This window comes from Phragmites australis, chromosome 16 (genome assembly GCF_958298935.1).
Source record: "Phragmites australis chromosome 16, lpPhrAust1.1, whole genome shotgun sequence".
In the NCBI taxonomy this organism is placed as follows: domain Eukaryota; kingdom Viridiplantae; phylum Streptophyta; class Magnoliopsida; order Poales; family Poaceae; genus Phragmites; species Phragmites australis.
Window position 1 is genome coordinate 1,057,167 of NC_084936.1, and position 19,204 is coordinate 1,076,370.

General features: G+C 47.6%; 2 protein-coding genes across 3 annotated transcripts; both read left to right on the forward strand.

Moving 5' to 3' along the window:
• Positions 1-2,750: 2,750 nt before the first annotated feature.
• On the forward strand, positions 2,751-5,218 carry LOC133896087 (beta-carotene isomerase D27, chloroplastic-like). 2 transcript variants are annotated; one of them, XM_062336601.1, is made up of 5 exons: positions 2,751-3,432; positions 3,509-3,615; positions 4,497-4,592; positions 4,703-4,833; positions 4,913-5,218. In XM_062336601.1, exons 1-4 carry the CDS (start codon positions 2,897-2,899, stop codon positions 4,750-4,752), a joined length of 789 nt encoding a protein of 262 aa, XP_062192585.1. In that variant the 5' UTR covers positions 2,751-2,896; the 3' UTR covers positions 4,753-4,833; positions 4,913-5,218. The 2 variants fall into 2 exon arrangements, with proteins under 2 accessions (XP_062192585.1, XP_062192584.1); XM_062336600.1 differs by having other exon boundaries at positions 2,752-3,432; positions 4,924-5,218.
• A 4,121-nt stretch (positions 5,219-9,339) lies between these two features.
• On the forward strand, positions 9,340-11,460 carry LOC133895808 (endoglucanase 19-like). The gene is made up of 5 exons (XM_062336326.1): positions 9,340-9,576; positions 9,706-9,915; positions 10,035-10,328; positions 10,441-10,602; positions 10,703-11,460. The coding sequence occupies exons 1-5, from the start codon at positions 9,361-9,363 to the stop codon at positions 11,315-11,317; spliced, it is 1,497 nt and encodes a 498-aa protein (XP_062192310.1). The 5' UTR covers positions 9,340-9,360; the 3' UTR covers positions 11,318-11,460.
• The last annotated feature ends 7,744 nt before the right edge of the window (positions 11,461-19,204 follow it).

A 19,204-nucleotide genomic window follows, 5' to 3' on the forward strand; every position in this document is an offset into this window, starting at 1 on the left:
AGGTGGGAGATCGAGCTAATCTTTTTGGCTATGTGGTTTCATCGACTGGCATCTCATCCGATCTCTAATTCACCTAACCAACCGTGCATTGATCAATCCATCATATGAACTGATCAAAAACAATAGATCTAATCTATTTCTATCACATATCTTCTATATGTGACTGATCCAGATCGAAAACTACGCAGGATGGCTCTGATGCCACTGAAGGGTTGCGGGTAGGCTACGCTAGCACAAAATAAATTTTCTCTACCGCATTCAACCAGGAAGCCATGCGAGTAGGGGATCATGAATCGTTACCACTTGACGAGCAGTGCAGCGGAAGAAGAGTTGGAGCAGACCAATCCAACGTCGTGCGCGTCAAGTAGTCGATCGTCAACCTCGTCCCGAGCACCTTCCGAGTACTCGCGGGTACGTCCCGAGTACTCCCGAGCAGATCAGCACCGCAATAGTAGCAGCGCCTCCACGGTATCCACACGTACAAGGATGGAATCGCCGTGCGCCGGTGTGCTAGCACCGCGCGCCCGGCTAGGGTTTCGAAGGGAGTTCGGGAATAGGAGGCGGCTAGGGTTTCTAAAGAACACCATGCGCCTTGGCCCCTGCCTATTCTTATATAGAGCACGCTAATGGGCCTTTAATCAACATTAAAGCCCATTAGCAGATCCAATCCGCAAACTCGATCGCCTCTAGGGCATATTACCAACACAAGTGACATCTCATTATCTTCTGCATCCCTGAGCCACATAGAGCCTGCTGCATCTGCTGGCCGCCCAGTGCAGCCGCTGCTCCTGCTGGCTGCCTTGCTGAGTGCCATGGCGCCAACCCTGCTACTGCCGCCATTCTGTGTTGCTGCGCCGAGCCCCCTACTACTTCGCCCAAGGAAGGAGGAAGGAAGCCAGCCGGAGGCCTTGCTGCACCGAGCCCTGGCCGCACACGACCAAAGGTTGCGATGTCCCTGCTGTGCTTCGCCAAGCCCCTGTCGTGCTGAGATCCCATGGCCGCCCGTCACTCCTGCGGCTATCACTGCCAAGCCCATTGACGAGCTGGCCATGTGCCATCGCAATTGCTCCCACCTCGAGCTGCTGCTATGCTCCTGCCGTCTTCATCAAGGAGCTTAGCCGAGGTTCCAAAGTGCTCACCGCCACCTCGATCCCTAGCTATCTATGATAGCAAAATCGTGGAGCTTGCAGCTTGACCCGGCCAGCTCACTGTCGTGCATGTGCGAACGCGGCGGCGTGACGTGCCGGTGACAAATTTGGTGAGGAAATGGCATGAGGCCAGTGGTGTGAGCATCAGTGCTCCAAGGCAAACTCGATGGAGGGGTTATCGCTGGGCAGGCATGGCCGAAAAGGGCCAACAATAAGCACCCAAGCGTGGTGACTCTCAACGCTCGCTACAAATCGCGCTGTGGATGGGCCCGAGGGGAGCCAACGTGCACGAGAGCATGGGCAGACCAAGGGGAAGCTCACCTAGGCTCCGATTTGAAGGAAGCAACACTGATGCGGCTGCTTGATAGCGGGATGGTGGAAAGGAAGCGCCAGAGTTGGAGAAGAAATGGGGCCCGGGTGCTAGAACTAGCAGGGAAACACAACAAAAAGGTTAGGGGAGCAAGGAGGATTCGCCCACCGAGCTTTCCCCCACCGAATCCCCATCTCCCTCGGTCAGATTCACCGCACAAACGCTTTCTTCCTCGGCACTGGCCAACCTTCTCCACCCCTTGCCATCGAGTCGCCCCATCCGAGCTCCCCCTCGCAAATCCGTACCATGGTGAGCTTCCCCGAGTCCTCCTCTTCCTTTTAAGCGTGTTGGTTCTCCTTTAGCCCAACGCCGGCATGGCTCTCCATGGGAGCCGAGTGCTGCTGCCTATCCATGCTCACCATCGGCCTGGTTCCGGCTGAGCCATCGGCCAAGAGGGACTCCATCGAGTTCACATGCATGCGTAGGTGCTTTGGGTGTCCTTGGCCAGCCAGCTTGCGCCGTCATTCGTCGTCTCTAGCCGCTTTTCGGTCATTGTCGCCCGTCGCCTGTCGTCTCTAGTCGCTTTTCAGTTGTCGCTGCCCGTTGTTCGTCATCTCTTGTCACTTTTTGGTCATTGCTGTCGACCACGTGTGCCTCGGACGGGATCACGTGTGTGCGCTGATGCCGCTGCTGCCCTCCGCTGGTCGCGACTCGCCATGGCCTGCACTGTGCACCAGAGCTCAAGGCCATTTTGATCGGGTCAACGTGGCCCTGGCCCCACTTTCATAGCTGTGGCTAGCTGAGAATGCCACATGTCATTTGACATGTGGGTGGCCACTGCCACATCAGCGTCACATAGGACGAAACCATCATCAAAATCAACTAAAGAGGCAAATTGCACTGGTTTGAATAGTTGGAGGAAGTGAGATATCTGGTTTTATGGTTCAGGAGGGAAAAATAGACTCGAGCAATAGTTGAGGGAGGAAAATGGCTTTTTTCAACAAAAAAAAACTAATATACTTGCGTCCCTAAGAAAAGAAAAGGGAAAACTTAAAAGAATCTCTATTACTGCTTCAAGTCCATTCAGCCCAGTTCGCCCCATATAAAGCCCAACAATAAATATCCCACGGAGACTTTTAAGTTGGTCGGTTTTCAGCCTAACGGGCCTGTCGTCACTTCACGCACAGGCCGGTGGACTCCACACGCCGGCCGATTCGTCTCTGCCGATCGATGAAACCATATCCAAACCGCGCGCCGTCGTGCCACCCGGAGAGGCTCTCGTCGGGGCCACATCCGGATCGTGTCGCCCTCGCAGCCTCACAACGCGCGCATCTCGGCAATGCCAACAAGGCGAGAACCGCAACGCTGCCCGACCAACCAGTGCAGCACGTACGCAGCAGCAACGCCGGCAGATTAGTCAAGGTCGATCCATCCATCAATGGCGTCGCTGCCCATGGAGCTCTGCTTCGCCGCGAGCGCGGCGCCGGCGGCGACCGGGAGGCCGAAGCAGAGGTCGACGAGGTGCGCCGCCGGCGCTGGCACCGTGCGGTGCGCGGCGACGGCTCCGGCGCCGATGGGGGAGAAGACGGAGTACCGCGACGGGCCGCTGGAGCGGGCGTTCATGGGGCTGTTCGCGCGCAAGATGGAGAAGTTCGCCGGGAAGAAGAAGCAGGAGAAGGAGAAGGCGGTGTGGGAGTGGGACTACGAGAGCTTCGTGGACGTGTCGCGGCGCGTGATGACGGGGCGGACGCGCGCGCAGCAGCAGGAGGCCGTGCGCGAGGTGCTGCTCTCCATGCTGCCCCCCGGCGCGCCCGAGCAGTTCAAGAAGCTCTTCCCGCCGACACGGTGGGCGTGCGAGTTCAACGCCGCGCTCACCGTCCCCTTCTTCCACTGGCTCGTCGGCCCGTCGGAGGTTATCGAGGTGGAGCTCAATGGCGTGAAGCAGAAGAGCGGGGTGCTCATCAAGAAATGCAGGTATGCCCTCCTTCGTGATGCTCCTGTCCCTTGCAGATGACACAATTCCTAAAGGAATGAAGAAATGAACCAACAGGTACTTGGAGAACAGCGGATGCGTCGGAATGTGCGTCAACATGTGTAAAATTCCAACGCAGAACTTTTTCACCAATGAATTTGGACTTCCACTGACCATGAATCCGAGTAAGCTCTGTCCCTGCTTGTTCAACGCTGATTCAAGGAAGAAAAAAAATTGTTCTTCTTTTAAAAATGTAACTGTTGCAAACGTACTTAGCACCTTTTTCTTTGCGAGTGGATGAAATCAGCACGTTATCAGTTATTGGAAGGTAACTATGATAGCCTATCATGCATTGTACCTGTTTTCACTGACTGAGATTGCACAGACGATTCTCATATTACTGTGCAAACAGTAATCCTCTGCATTAATCATTATTAATGCAGAGGATCCGTGTCCAAAAAGGACGGATGGATTGGATCGATCGCTACAATAACGCTACAGTACCTGATGCTACAGTACAGATTCGTGTTACAGTAGAATCGAACAGTTCAGCTACAGTAATACGCAGTAAACAGTAATTAATTAATGCAGAGAACTGTAAGCAGCAAACTCATATTACTGTGCAAACAGTAATCCTCTGCATTAATCATCATTAATGCAGAGGATCCGTGTTCATAAAAAAGCTTCATTGAAGTTGAAGTAGAGGTTTTTTTTTTTTTTTTTTTTTTTTTTTTTTTTTTTTTTTTGCTGGAACGGCAGGAGCACTGCCGGATTCATTAAGAGAGAAATAGAGTGTATTTACATGAGGACCTTGCGGTATTTCGGTATTTCCATTAGTGGACTAAAGCAGAAGCTAGCTCCTCCCATAAACGAATTAGAAGCTGCATATTGAACAAATAATCACAGAAATTGCTATGTTAGAATTACACTACACACATACCTTGTGCGACTGACGTTGTTCTATACAACATCGCAGTCTGCATTGCTCCATTATGTTCTTTTTCCTTCTGAAATAATTAACATCCCGTTTGATCATCATACACGCTGACCTTTCATAACTCTACAGATTTTGAAGACATGAGCTGCGAAATGATATATGGTCAGGTACCACCTCCCTTGGAAGATGATCCGGTGTCAAAGCAACCTTGCTACCCCAACCTCTGTGAGTCTGCCTAAATTTGCCAGCATCTCAGCCTGAACTCAAGCAATGTACTTGCACTAGCCGTAGTGTTTGCCGCAAACCGGTTATGTTTTTTTTCTTTCCTTTTGCAGGTTCCATGTCGACGCCATCTGCACCAGTCTGTCCCAAACTTCAGAATTAGACAAGGAATTTTATCGCTGAGTTCAGTTCAGATCTGCGAAGGCTGGATCAAACGAAGTTGATACTTCATCGTCCATACTAGGTAAGAACCGGCTTCTGCAGACACCATTGCCCTTGTTCTTGATGTGGATGACTATGATAATCTGATTCGTTTTGTTAAGTTTACTTGCAGGCTGGCCAGTCAAATTCTGAACCTTCATCATTTGGCGTGATTTTTAATTAATTTGGCGTATGGAAAATAGGTACATCAAATCGTAAATAATAACCTAGCTGAGGAACGGTTGCACAAAAACATTGGATTGGTCCAGCAATAACAATTTTATACGGAATGTACATAATGTAGTTTTTATTGAAAGAAGTTGTTATGCTAATAAGTTATTTATGTAAAGATCCACCATGGTCTCGATCCAAAATGGGAGTCAAGTTAAAATTTCCTGTTCCTGTTTACGTGCTGTCGCTTTGCTTCACGCTTGCAGTTTTGTCTTTTTTACGTGCACAGTTTTCCTTTTTCACGTAGCCATCACAGTGTTGTGGATTTCATCAATTTTTGAGCATAACCTTTTTTGAAGCAATTCGAGTATATCCTCATGCTGAAAGTAACATGTTTATTGGAAAATAAAGATGGAATAAATGGAAAGATAAGAGCTACTTTTCACCAGATTTTTCTTATGAGTTACGTAAATATACGCCACTGCAAAGTATAATTGTCGGTTTTGAGATATGCAAGTTGTAAAGTTTAATATTTATATGTGATTTCCTTCAATAATCCTCTACATAGACAATTTGTGAATCTTAAAGCAAAAGTTGCTAGTAATACTTCTGGGCAAATTCTGGTATAATACCGGCTTTCACTCAGCTCTTTGTCGTTCACCCGTTTGTAGTTCTTTACGGCCATTCCCCAAGCTACTTGGGAGTGGATTCTGTGGCTGCTTCTCCTGTCTCTGCATTGTCGGATTGGTTACATGAACGATCGTTGATGACATGCCTGATCTGCGAACACCTGTTTCGGGCTCAGAAACGTATGACGAGACAAGCACCGTTCAGAGCAGGGTCTTCCTCAAAGTCCAACCCCATGTGCAATCTTCTCTTGCACCTCGGGCAAACCAGAAGTTGGCCTTCAAATTCCTCCTGTTTCAGTTGCTCTGCAAGCTCCTCAACGTATATTGCAACGCCGCCTGATAACTCGTCAAGCTGTCTCATATGCCGGAGGATCGGAGGTGGCTACATGGCAAGATCCTGACCACCTGCTTGGGGTTCTTGGCGTGCGGCAACGATGGATGTCGCGGGATGCCGGTGGACAACCAGAACGGTGCGGGGACAAGTTTGGACCAGAAAATCGGCAGCGCACGAGGTGAGCAGCACCTGGGGAGGCCAGTCGCCGACGAGGAGCTGTTGAACTAGAAGCGGCCGGGATTTACTTTCTCTGATTTAAATTTTTTATAAGGAGTGATTTTTCGGAGAAAATGATTCTGTTGCTAAAAATGATTGTCTAAAGTAAAATATATAGAGAAAATAATTCTTTATGAGAAGTGAATTAAAAAAAACTGTTTTTTAAGATCTTAACTCGAACTTATTTTAAAGAACTATTCTCGTAAATTTCACTCAGAGAATTAAAAACTGAAAACTACTGTTTATCAAACCCCCCCCTCTCTCATTCTAACCAAAAAGATGTTCTAGAAGGTCTGATAAACATACCCTTAGTTTTCAGCACTTTGGCTGTCCAGCAATCGTATTTTATGTTGGCCCTCACAGAGTCAAAAGAAAGAAGAGAGTACAGTACCGTTCTAGGATTCTCTGCCGTCACTCATGGAGGCATGCAGCAGCAGGCCTTCAAGGCTTTATAGCTACTGCCACTGCTGCACTGATGCATGCTGCCAGTCAGTTTTGACAGGTCTTGTCTTATTTCCTTACCTCACCTCACCGGGTCATGTTACAGTATGACATAGAGAGAGAAAGAGCATTGCGCGTTGCGCCGCGCCCCGTGATTTGTTTGGATAGGAGGAAAGATGCGCGCTCGCAGGGTGGCAAGATACGAACAAATTTTACGGCATAGGAGTACTACAAGGAAATGTGTGTATATGCCTCGAGCTCTGTTTTTCATAGCAGAATACTAGAGTACAGTAGCTTGCTGCTACTCCTTTTTCGTCTATTTTTACTGTAGCAATTTTGATCTGACGATTTTTTCTAATAGAATTTATGAATACTTAAAAGTATCTAATACTAATAAAGTACATTTTACGATGAATCTAATGATACGAAAGTTTTAAATATTTATAAATTTTTCGTAAAAAAAATATAAGGTCAAAATTATTATAGTAAAAAATTGATGATAAATAAAAAAAACGAAGGTAGTACAATGCTGCTACTCGACTGCCTTCCACTGCTGCTGCTGCTGGGTAAAGAACAAAAAGCAATGCTAGTACGCCTTTTTTATTTGACGTGGGTTACTAGACATGCAAGCAAGTCAGAGGCAACCCCAAAGCTGCCTCAATGTACAAGAAAGAGAGGGGGCATCCATCAATCACTCCATGGAGACTAGACAGAGGGCCGAGCCGCAGAGGCCTTGGAGATCGGAGAGAAGAAACAAGTACTGAGAAAACTGGAGTACTCCTCCGCTCGTACTGAGAAACAAGTGACTGTCAAGTGCAATTTGCAAATGCCTGTGCCTGCTTTCGCTTTGCTTCCCTGCGTGCTGCTTTGAAAAAGCGACCGGCCGGTCGCCGAGGGCCTAGCTACGAGCTAGCATCCTACGCTGTACCTCCACTGCCTTTGCCTTTCTGGAGGGAGTAGGAGTACGGCTGGGGTTCAGGCCGGCCAAGAACATGGAAAAAGCTGCAGGAATTAGGCAGCTAGGCCGACTCCAGCGGACTCCTTTCGCAGCAGCAAACGTCAGTTAGGCCGACTACGGCTGGGTTAGAGAGGACAAGGGTAAAGAAATATTGAAATAAGGTAACAGTTGAAAATAGAAAAAATAAAGATTACTGTAATAATATTAAAAAAAACTATAATAATATTATAGATATTGAATTGTTAAAATATATACTAAAGATGACAGTAGAGCAGCTCTAATAGAAATCTTATTGATACTGTAGCATCAGATACACTGCTAGGCAAACGGCTCTAGCAGGAGCCATATCTTCTGTCAGGACACGCAGGACGATCAGAGTAGGATAGGCATGTCTATTCAACGTTATGATGTGTTAGGGGTGGTTGGCTCCATCATGTGTAGGTCTGCTGCAGGGTTTGGTATGGTCTGATTGTTTGTGCATCTTTTCTCTGGTATATAAAGTGGTTGAGATCGTGTTTGTAAAGAGAAGGGGACATTCTGTAACAAGTTCACTTATTTTTATAACACAATACATATGTCGTAATGCTATTATCCTACGGGAGGGCTAAACCTAGATAAACCTCAGTGTTCTTGAGTTCAGGTTGATACACGCGTATAGGAAACACAGATCAACGCACACATCGTCCGGTATACCTCGGATTATTATCAGGAATCACCCCCGACAGTCATGGTATTGTATTAAAAGTGATTCTTTGCCTTAAGGTAAATAATCAATCCACTAAAAATAAAGTTCTTTATGCTGAATTGCCATCATGCTTGTGTTAAATAAATTTATTATCTCACAACTTGTTATTAAAGCTGTAGGATATTTATATACAACTGAATCTAAGTATGTATTTGGATGCGGATTCATGTTCGAACAATCTGATTCGTATTCGCATTCAGGATATTTGGATTCATATTCGTATTCGTATTAAAATATAGATAGCTATGTAAAAAATAGACTATTTGATTTGTATCTGATCCATTTTTACACATAAGAATTAGGCAGTTAGCTGCTTGCTGGTGTCTAGTTGATCCTTAGTTAATCTCACTTAGGTCTTATTTGTTTTAGCTTGCAGATTGTAGATTGTGACCATAATCTTCAAACTGAAATAAATATGCTAGATTGTAAAAGCATATTTATAATATAACAATCTAGCAATCCGTCTTTTACTAACTTATGCAGATTATACAATTCAACTTTCATAATTTAGCTTCTTACAATACATAATTTATAGGTTGTTTTTATAATCCACAGCTGAAACAAACGTATCATTATTATCAGAATTAAGCCAGCATTTTGTCCTCAGACTGCAACAGACATAATCTAGCAATCAATCATCTTTATGTACTGCTACTAGGACAAGTTTGTTCCCATCTGATTATACTCTTCTGTTGCAAGACAAGGTGAAACTCCATTACATGCCATTTTAGGTTGACTGTCAAAGCGTGAACCTCGATATTCAGGAAACAATCTTACTCAAATACAATCACAAGGCCTATTTTCAGGGAGGAAAAAAAGGTTGATACTCGAACAATGCCAAAGCCGAAACGCACGCTGGTCAAAAGTTGCGCACTTGGATTTCTTTTTCCCCCTTTTCCTCTCAACTCCTGGGAATCAACTTCCCCATTTCTCGCAGCTGATACCGGTAAGCAGACAAAAAGCTTGGTTCCAACTAACTTAACCGTCTCTCTCGCCTCTTCTACAAATAGCATCTCACTCTCCTCTGCTCTGCTCTGCTCACGAGACACACTAACCGTCACTTGGCCCAGCAAGCAATGGAGCCGAAGAGCAGCTTCAGCTTGTGTGTGGTTGCAGCCGCCGTGCTTCAGCTGCTGCTCTTGGCTCCGAGCTTGGCCGCGGCGTTCAACTACGCCGACGCGCTCGCCAAGTCCATCATCTTCTTTGAGGGCCAGCGCTCCGGCAAGCTGCCGCCCGGCAACCGCATGACCTGGCGCGGCGACTCCGGCCTCAGGGACGGCGCCCAGTACAATGTGCGTACTACGCCCTTCCTCTCTTTTTTTTCCTTTTCCTTTTGTTGTAAAGTTCGCGCTTGGTGTCGTCGTCTCTTGTCTGCGAGTGACACGAAGAGGTCACGCGTGGTTGTGATTTCTTGCCTCCAGGTGGATCTGGTCGGCGGGTACTACGACGCCGGCGACAACGTCAAGTTCGGGTTGCCGATGGCGTTCACCACCACGATGCTGGCGTGGAGCGTCGTCGACTTCGGCAAGTTCATGGGCGCCGAGCTTCCCCACGCCAGGGCCGCCGTGCGCTGGGGCGCCGACTACCTTCTCAAGGCCGCCACCGCCACGCCCGACACGCTCTATGTCCAGGCACGCACGCGAACAACTCTTTTCCCAAAAGACAGGACAGCGTCTCTGTCTTGCGCCTGTGTGGACTGGTCTGGATCATGGAGTGTGACTAATCTTGCGATGACATGGCGCGCATGCAGGTGGCGGACCCGAACCAGGACCACCGGTGCTGGGAGCGACCGGAGGACATGGACACGCCGCGCAGCGTGTACGCCGTCACCAAGGACAAGCCCGGCTCCGACGTCGCCGCCGAGACCGCCGCCGCGCTCGCCGCGTCCGCCATCGTCTTCCGCCGCTCGGACCCGGCCTACTCGTCCAAGCTGCTCCACGCCGCCATGAAGGTGTTCGACTTCGCGGACCGGCACCGCGGGTCGTACAGCGACTCGCTGAGCGCGTTCGTGTGCCCGTTCTACTGCTCCTACTCCGGCTACCACGTACGTGAGCCTCCCCCGCTCTCCCACGACCACCGGCCGGCCAAATCTGCTCACCTCTGTTCTTAATCGCAATACTAAACGTGGCCAGAGTTTACCATGAATGCAAATGCAGGACGAGCTTCTGTGGGCCGCGTCGTGGCTGCACCGCGCGTCGAACAACGTGTCGTTCATGTCGTACGTGCAGGTGAACGGCATGCAGCTGGGCGCCGGCGACGACGACTACTCCTTCAGCTGGGACGACAAGCGGGTCGGCACCAAGGTCCTCCTCTCCAAGGTTCGTTTCATCCTCTACTCTTCTCCACCTCCATGCCGGCGACCAATGCACTCCTCCAGTTCAGTGACAACTGACAACATGAACCGGACTGTGAACGCAGGGGTTCTTGAAGAAGAAGCTGCAGGGGCTGCAGCTGTACAAGGCTCACTCGGACAACTACATCTGCTCGCTGGTGCCGGGCACGAGCAGCTTCCAGTCCGGCCAGTACACGCCGGGCGGGCTCATCTACAAGGAGGGCGCGAGCAACATGCAGTACGTGACGACGGCGACGTTCTTACTGCTGGCCTACGCCAAGTACCTCCGCTCCAGCGGGGCCTCCGTCGTCTGTGGCGCCAAGGACGTCTCCCCCGCCGAGCTCGTCGCTCTGGCGAAACGGCAGGTGGACTACATCCTTGGGAAGAACCCGGCGGGGATGTCGTACATGGTGGGGTTCGGCGCGCGGTACCCGCGCCGCCTGCACCACCGCGGCGCGTCGATGCCGTCGGTGCGCGCCCACCCGGGGCGCATCGGGTGCGACGAGGGGTTCGCGTACCTGCACTCGGGCGCGGCCGACCCCAACGTGCTGGTGGGCGCCGTGGTGGGAGGGCCCGACGCGAGCGACGCCTTCGCCGACGACCGCGACAGCTACGGGCAGTCGGAGCCCGCCACGTACATCAACGCGCCGCTAGTCGGCGCGCTCGCGTTCTTCGCCGGCACCGCCAAAAGCACCAACTGAACTGAAGCTCGAGTAGTGAAGTCGAGTCGTGTCGCTGCTGTTAACGCTAGGAATCGTGTCGTGTCGAGTGTGAGTCGCGAGGCCGGAGTGTGGGAGCGCCAAGGCTCAAGATGTGGCCGAGCTCCCCCGTCAGTTGTGCCGCCGGTAGGATTGCCTGCCTAATGGCCAAGTGGACCTGGCTGTATTGCGTTTCGCTCAACCTGCTAGTTGAGCGGAATTGAAGAATTAGAATGCTTCAAATTATAATTTGTCAATGATATGGCATCACTACTAATACACTATTCATAACTCTTGAGCTTCACAGGAAATCTAAAAAAAACATTTCAATTCTCAAACGAAATCGGAAAAATCCAGATTTCAGGACGGGATTAAAATCTACCGAGCCTCCAGGATAAAGGCGGAGGAACTTCCACACAACTTACGGTTACAAAACGGAAGACAGGGTAATACTGCAGAACCAGCACTATGGGCCTCAAAATCAGAGTTATGAACAAACCTTGGATCGACACAAGGGTTGCCTAGAAATGGTCTTACAGAACATAGCCAAGACAACCATCACCATTGGCATGTCTGGCTCTCGTTACCAGTCAGTAACATATCACCATTGCAGAGAAAAAAGGGCAAATTATGAATCCCCATTGTTCACGGCCTTAGTTTCACATCTCACATGGTTGGCAGGCCAGCAGATTGAGCACCATTTAGTTTGCTACCAGTAACATATCTTGAGAAACAAATGGCAACATATCTTGCAATTGAACATTTCAACATTGGACCAAATCCACATAAATTGTCAGTTTATCTCTACAATAAAATCCGCTTGTCATACTACCAAACCTAAATATTAAACAGGTCTGATAATTCAAGAAACAAAACGTGGTCCATCCAAAATTAAATTTAATTTGTTGTACATTGGGCTGCCGCCATAAATAATTCAAGAAACAAAGCATGGTCCATCCAAAATTAAATTAAATTTGTTGTACATTGGGCTGCCGCCATAAATAATTCAAGAAACGAAGTATGGCTCATCTAAAATTAAATCAAAATGATTATACATTGCACGATCACGATGATATCTGCAATCTTCCTCTTAAATGGCACTGACTGCAGGGCTCCAGAACAGTTAGCTTGACTGTAGCCGGAACTTTCTTCTCAATGTATGTTCTGATAGCTGAGAGCGCTCTAGGGGCTTCCATGAGAACACCATCATCTATGGGAATGCACCTTTTACAAGTTTTTAGATAACACCTAAGATGACCATAATAGTGTCCAATGTAAGACACTCAAGTAACACTGCGGTCTTGAGAATATAACATGTTAGTTCAACCAAGCTCTTTGCAAAGCTGAAGCCACTGATCTTCACACTCTTGAGGTAGCCATGGCGGTGTTCAGGCATTTGCCTCAAATGTGAGGCATATGCAAAAATTGATTCATGTTCCATACGTCGCTGAGTCACCTGAAGATGAAAAGGATGATAGGGTTGAATTAAATGGACCCAGAGTGATCAGATATCTTTGCAGGATGGAATGAATGAACAGAGCCTTACATCCAAGACCAAAGTCTCCAAGGAGACGCATCAAGGAAAGAAACCAGAGAGAATAGTCATATGATGGGTAAAAGGTCGATCCTGATATCAAACGAATGGTTAGGTGCTTGAGGTAGAGGAATTTGGTAGGCAGCATTGGTGTATTGACCACCTGCACAACAAATACTTCATGTCTCAGATTCATTATACACAAGGTATGACTAATGTAATACGTATATATCACTAGCCTACAACACCTAAAGTTTGAGAGTATATATACCTCACGGTCTGAACCTATGAGAAGAGTTTCAAGATTTGGCATAGTGGACGGCAGCACGGCCCGAACATAATGGACATAGTTTGTACGGTGCATGCCTAGCTTCTTCATTTGCAATGCTTCCCCAAGAGAGAAATTTACTCTGTGTCCTCTAAGGAAAAAACTAGAGCGATTTGGAGCTTTGCTCTATCACTTTCAGGCTCGAGCATTCAAAAACAGTAAAACACTAAGGCTGCTGAGCTGCTGCAGGGCACAAGGTATCTTCAGGAAAAATTTCTCCGTGCAATGAGTGAGGTCTAACTGCTCCAGCGCGAGAGTTAGAAAGAAGGCACTCAACTCATCCCCCGTAGTGCTCACAAACCACAGATGCAGAGTTGTCAAGGTTCTTAAGGGACCAAGTTCAGCTGTGGGACGGAGGGCACAAAAACGAAGTTTAAGGTACCGAATTGAGTTTCCAATCCCATCAGATAAAAGTGAGCATAGGAAGTTGTATACTCTCTCGGTTTCACACAACACAAGGGTGAGTTATTCAACCCCTTAAGGCTAAATCGGCAATACTTGGCTAAATCGGCATATCTTCTCATGTTTCAAGACTGCATTCCCTTCGAAGGTGCTAAGTTGGTGTGGAGATTTTAGGCTCCATCGGAAGTGAAGTTCTTCAGTTGGTTAGGGCTCCACAGCCGGCTATGGACGGCGACAAGGAGGCGACGACATGGACTGCAACCTGCACACACTGTGCGCATGAACCGGAGACCACGGTCCACCTGCTCCTTCACTGCGTTTTGGTAAGGGAGATTTGGTGTCGGGTTCTAGGAATTCAAGCTGCTGAGGATGCACATTCTATCACTGATTGGTGGCTCGACCTACAGCGGCATGTGGCTAGAGAGCAACGTAAGGGGCTAGACTCCTTAGTACTTCTTAGTTGCTCGAGGATCTGGTTATCGCGCAATAACATCATCTTCAACAACCACCGTATTTCTATTGATTCTCTCGTGGCCCTCATCCGAGCAGACATGGACCTGTGGTGTCAAGCCGGGGCTAAGAATCTATCCTGTCTCATGGAGCGGTTGCGACGTTTGGGCTCAGTCATATGATCAAGTGCTAGTTCCAGTCCAACGGTCATATGATCAAGTGCTAGTTCCACTCCAACTTGCTGTCTCATTCTTGTGTACCCAGTTCTTGCAACGTCTTGTGCTTAGTTGTCCTTTGATCGACCTACCTTCAAGGTCATCGTTGTGTAAATTGCTATTTCGTCTTCTTAATACAAAGATACGCAGCTCTTCTGCGTATTCAAGAAAAAAAATTCTTCAATCCCTGGTTTAATAGCAACCTGAAGCCAACAATCAAGATAACAACTGGCATTGAACCCGCACAATCAAGATAACGACTGGCATCAAACCCGCAGATGCCACTGTATTCAAGCTTGAATATTTTCACGCCAATGCCTGAGTGGTTCCTGAGAATGCAGTCGATTTGTGGCTGAAATTCCCTTCACACTTACTTGCATTCAAGCCAATTGTATCCCTATTCAAGATGAGAAAAAAGGTCATTTGGAGAAAGAAAAACAGTAGAACCACATGGAGTGACATTCTACCCCAGGAAGCTCTCCACATGATTGCACAGGGTGCGCTGCATTACATAGGTACATTAGATAGTGCAGAGGAATGTAACCATGGTAGGTAAACTCAGCACTGCATAGAGAAGTTTTCCTAACAGTGTTATTAGTGGCTTTCTGAAGGGGGAAAGAGACAGTTGCTAACAACTAGCACCAATTAACTACTACTTCATGAAATATACTTTTACTTGCATTAGGAGTCAAAAGATATTGGTTTCTGTGCATTTGTGAGGATGATGTGTCATTGTGCAATAGCATGTAGTAAATAGGTTAAAACAGTGAAGGAACAGAAATGAATATGTAACTTGTGCATAGCATACAAATAGTATATCTGAAAAGTTAAACAATTGGAAGCCCATGAAATAGAATTCGACAGGTCTGACAGTTACATCGTAAGATAGACATGAACCATGGCAACTAAGATGAAGAGACTTGATCAAGAAGACCATATAGATAAAAAACAAATCGTAAAAGAATACACAATTCAATTCATAATTTGTTCTGGATTTAGGTAGCACAATAGCAAAAATCAATGCTCCAGCGTTCAGAGCACAGTAGCGAAATCTCGTCATTTATTCTGGATTTAGGTACCACAATAGCAGGATCAGTGCTCTGGCGTGAATTGTGAAGCAGGTGGAAACATTAACCATTTTTCCAATTTCTTCTGGAATGAATATGCCAATCAATGATAGCGTGAACTTGGTTACAGCACAACACTAGCAACATAGTACTAAAGCACCCCAGTTATGCTAAGTTATCGACATAGTACTAAAGCACCTCACTTATGCATAAAATTCTGGAGAGATGTGTAGGTGATATTACAATACAAGCCTTTGCAGAGAGAAAAGTTATAGTTAGAACAAAGCGAAGCTGCTAATTCAGCAGGAGTGTGGGACTGTGGCCAAATCGCAGTACTAAAAGATCTGTTCTCTGTTTATAAATAACAATATTCAGGTAGCCTACATAGTCCAAAGAGTTACTCCGGTTAGAGCAGTCGTGGTCATATTATGCTTGCAATCTAAGCCTGCATCATCAGAATTTAATGGCGCAGAACCTCAGGAAGGTCTGGGATTGAACTTCTCATTATTTTGCCAGTTTGATAATCACCATCGCCATCTTGTTGACAGGGTGATCCCTTTCTTTTAGCCATTGAAGCAGCCAATCCATCTGCGACACGAAAAGGATGGTTATGGTGGCCCATCCATGAATAGAAGAAATGCAGAAAAGACAGTCTCTTGAGATCTCCTCCCAAAATCAACCTATCCTTTTTCTTCTGAGGAATCAACGGAGGGTGATACCCGCATGAAATTTCCCATGGCTTACTCGTGTGAAACATAGATAGGGAATTAAAACTTGAAAGGAGCTCGGTTGGAGAAAGGGAACAGGCGACAATCTTAGCTATCCACCAAAGTGAAAATTTAATCTCAAGCAAACGAAAATTTGGTAGCCGGCTCACATCAGTCTATATGAATCGGTTAAGGAACACAACATATGATTCTCCTGGGTCGAGTGGTACATGGATGGCGGAGTTCCACGATTTTTCAAATTGAGTTTTCCTCACTATGACGGAAAAGATGACCCGCACCCTTGGCTCTGTAGATGTGATCAGTTCTTCCATGGTCAAAAGACTGACGAAAATCACAAGGTATGGCTTGCCTCCTATCACATGGATGGCAATGCCCACCATTGGTACCATCACCTGGAACACAGTCGTGGCGAGCCTTCTTAGGTTGAATTCAAGCAACTGTGTAACACGCACTTCGGGGCCCCCATTCGTAGCAATCCGTTGGGAGAACTTCGACATCTTCGACAGTTGGGAACGGTGGAAGATTATCAAAGTCGATTCTTGGCTTTCCTGAGTCGAGCGGACCCATTGACGGCACGTCAAGAGAAGCAGTTGTTCATGTCCGGCCTCCTTCGTGATGAGATCCGTACTGATGTCGAGCTCCAGGATCCAGCCAATCTGGAGGCCGCCATGAGTCTGGCGCGTGCATATGAACAGAAGGCTAGTGGCACAGGTCGTTCAGGCGGCACACGTTCGTATATGTCATCACGTGGGCCTCTAGCGCAGACATCTGGACCTCCTCAGTCGAAATCAGCAGGGCCTGCCCCAAACAGTGGAAGTTCTAACTTCCTTCCCTCTCATGAAGTCCGGTGTCTTTCACCAACTGAGATGGCCGAACGCCGAAGACAAGGTCTCTGTTTTAATTGCGATGAGAAGTTCGTTCGCGGTCACCGTTGTGCCCACCTCTTCTACATCGAGTATGATGATTCCACAGCCGATGACTATGACGATAGCACGGACGAATTTCAGCAGGCCCGTCACATCTCCCTTTATGCAGTGGCGGGTATTTTCAGGTCAGATACAGTACGACTAAAAATTCAGATTGGCACTCGTAGACTCTGGGTCGTCCCATAACTTCATCCAGGATGATGTCGCCGAACGCCTGGGCCTTTGTCTTCACCCAGTCCGCACTGGACTCAGGGTCACAGTTGCTAATGGTGACCATCTATGCAGTTTAGGAGTTTGCCGGGGACTGGTCATGCTCATCAATCAAGACTCATTTTTGCTCGATTGCTATACCTTACCACTAGCAGGCTACGACATCATTTTGGGAACTCAGTGGTTGCGTTCCTTGGGTCCAATCCTATGGGATTTTAACAAGCTCACCTTGTCTTGTCACATCAATGGACATTCTGTTACATTGCAAGGTTTGCCGGGGCCAAGAATGTCCATATGTGCAGCTAAGTGCGCCACTACTCTTTTGGATCGCCTTCTGGATTCCTATGCTGATCTCTTTACAGAACCTACAGGCTTGCCTCCGGCATGCGCACATGACCATCGCATTCATTTAGAGACCGGTGCTCGACCGGTGGCCGTGCGCCCGTACAGATACCCCCAACTTCAGAAGGATGAGTTGGAACGTCAATGTGCTGAGATGCTTCAATACGGGTCCATTCGCCTCAGCACGTCTGCCTTCTCCTCATCAGTACTGCTCGTCAAGAAGCACGATGGGTCTTGGCGATTTTGCGTCGATTATCGTGCCCTCGATGCCATAACCATTAAAGACAAGTTTCCGATACTGGTAGTTGAAGAACTGTTAGATGAGCTCCATGGCGCCCGTTTCTTCACCAAATTAGACCTCCATTTTGGATACCATCAAATCCGCATGCATGAAGCTGACATCGAGAAGACGACATTTCGTACTCATCACGGCCACTATGAGTTTCTTGTGATGCTGTTTGGATTAACAAATGCGCTAGCCACATTTCAAGCATCGATGAACGATATCCTTCATCAGTATTTACGTCGTTTTGTTCTTGTCTTTTTTGATGATATATTGATCTACAGCTCTTCTTGGGTCGATCACCTCCGCCATGTCCGCATTGTGTTGGACATACTTCGGCAACACCACCTTGTATTAAAGCGTTCCAAATGTTCCTTTGGAGTATCCTCAGTATCTTACCTTGGTCACGTTGTATTAGCTGACGGCGTCGCCATGGATAGCCAGAAGGTACAAGCTGTTGTAGAATGGCCGGAGCCTCGTAGGGTACGAGAAATTCATGGATTCCTTGGTCTCGCAGGGTACTATCGACGTTTCATCAAAGATTATGGCAATTGCGGATCCATTAACAAAATTACTGAAGAAGGAAGGTTTCGCATGGTCTTCGGAGGCAACTCAGGCTTTCTTGATGCTCAAGAAGGCTCTCTCTATAGCTCCCGTTTTATAGTTGTCGGATTTTTGTCAGATCTTCGTGGTTGAGTGTGACGCATCAAGTTCCGGCATGGGGGCTTATCGCCGAATCTGGGTCGTCCTTGTGTTCTCCCGCCTCTGGGTCATGACAGCACAGAGCGACGAGAAACAACAGATGCGATAGAGGAGGTCAGGACCGAAAAAACCTGCACACCGACGAAATCCACACACAAACCAACGACAGACCGAAACAAACCCATCAAAAAAACAGAGGAATAAAGAAGAACGCATCCAGCATAGAATCGCTGCAAGATCCAAGAAACAAGGAAGCTCCACAGACCAAAGACAGCAAGCACTAAATCTACAACGCAGAATCCCCATCTGATGAACACCCTAACCTAGAAACTAAATCCAGTCGACCCAACAAACAGGCAAGATCCATAGCAAAGCATGAAGACGGAAGTAAAAGATAGGACGGCCAGCGCAAGAGCTCACCCAGGAAAACCACAAACGAAGAAGACAAAGCCGATGGCCCGAACCCCTGATGCGTCGCCGCCTTCTACCCATGCACCTCCCAAGCACTAAGCCCTATTTGTTTCAGCTTTTAGTTTCTGAGAAGCAGAAGCCAGCCGTGAAAAGCTGGCTTTTGAAAGCTGAAAAGCTAGTTTCTGATGAAACAAAATAAAAACTAAGAAGCTAGCTGAGAGTGATTTTTCTGACTCTTGGTGTACTGAGAACTTAAAAATTTATCGTAAAAACCAAAAGCCAGCTTTCAGCA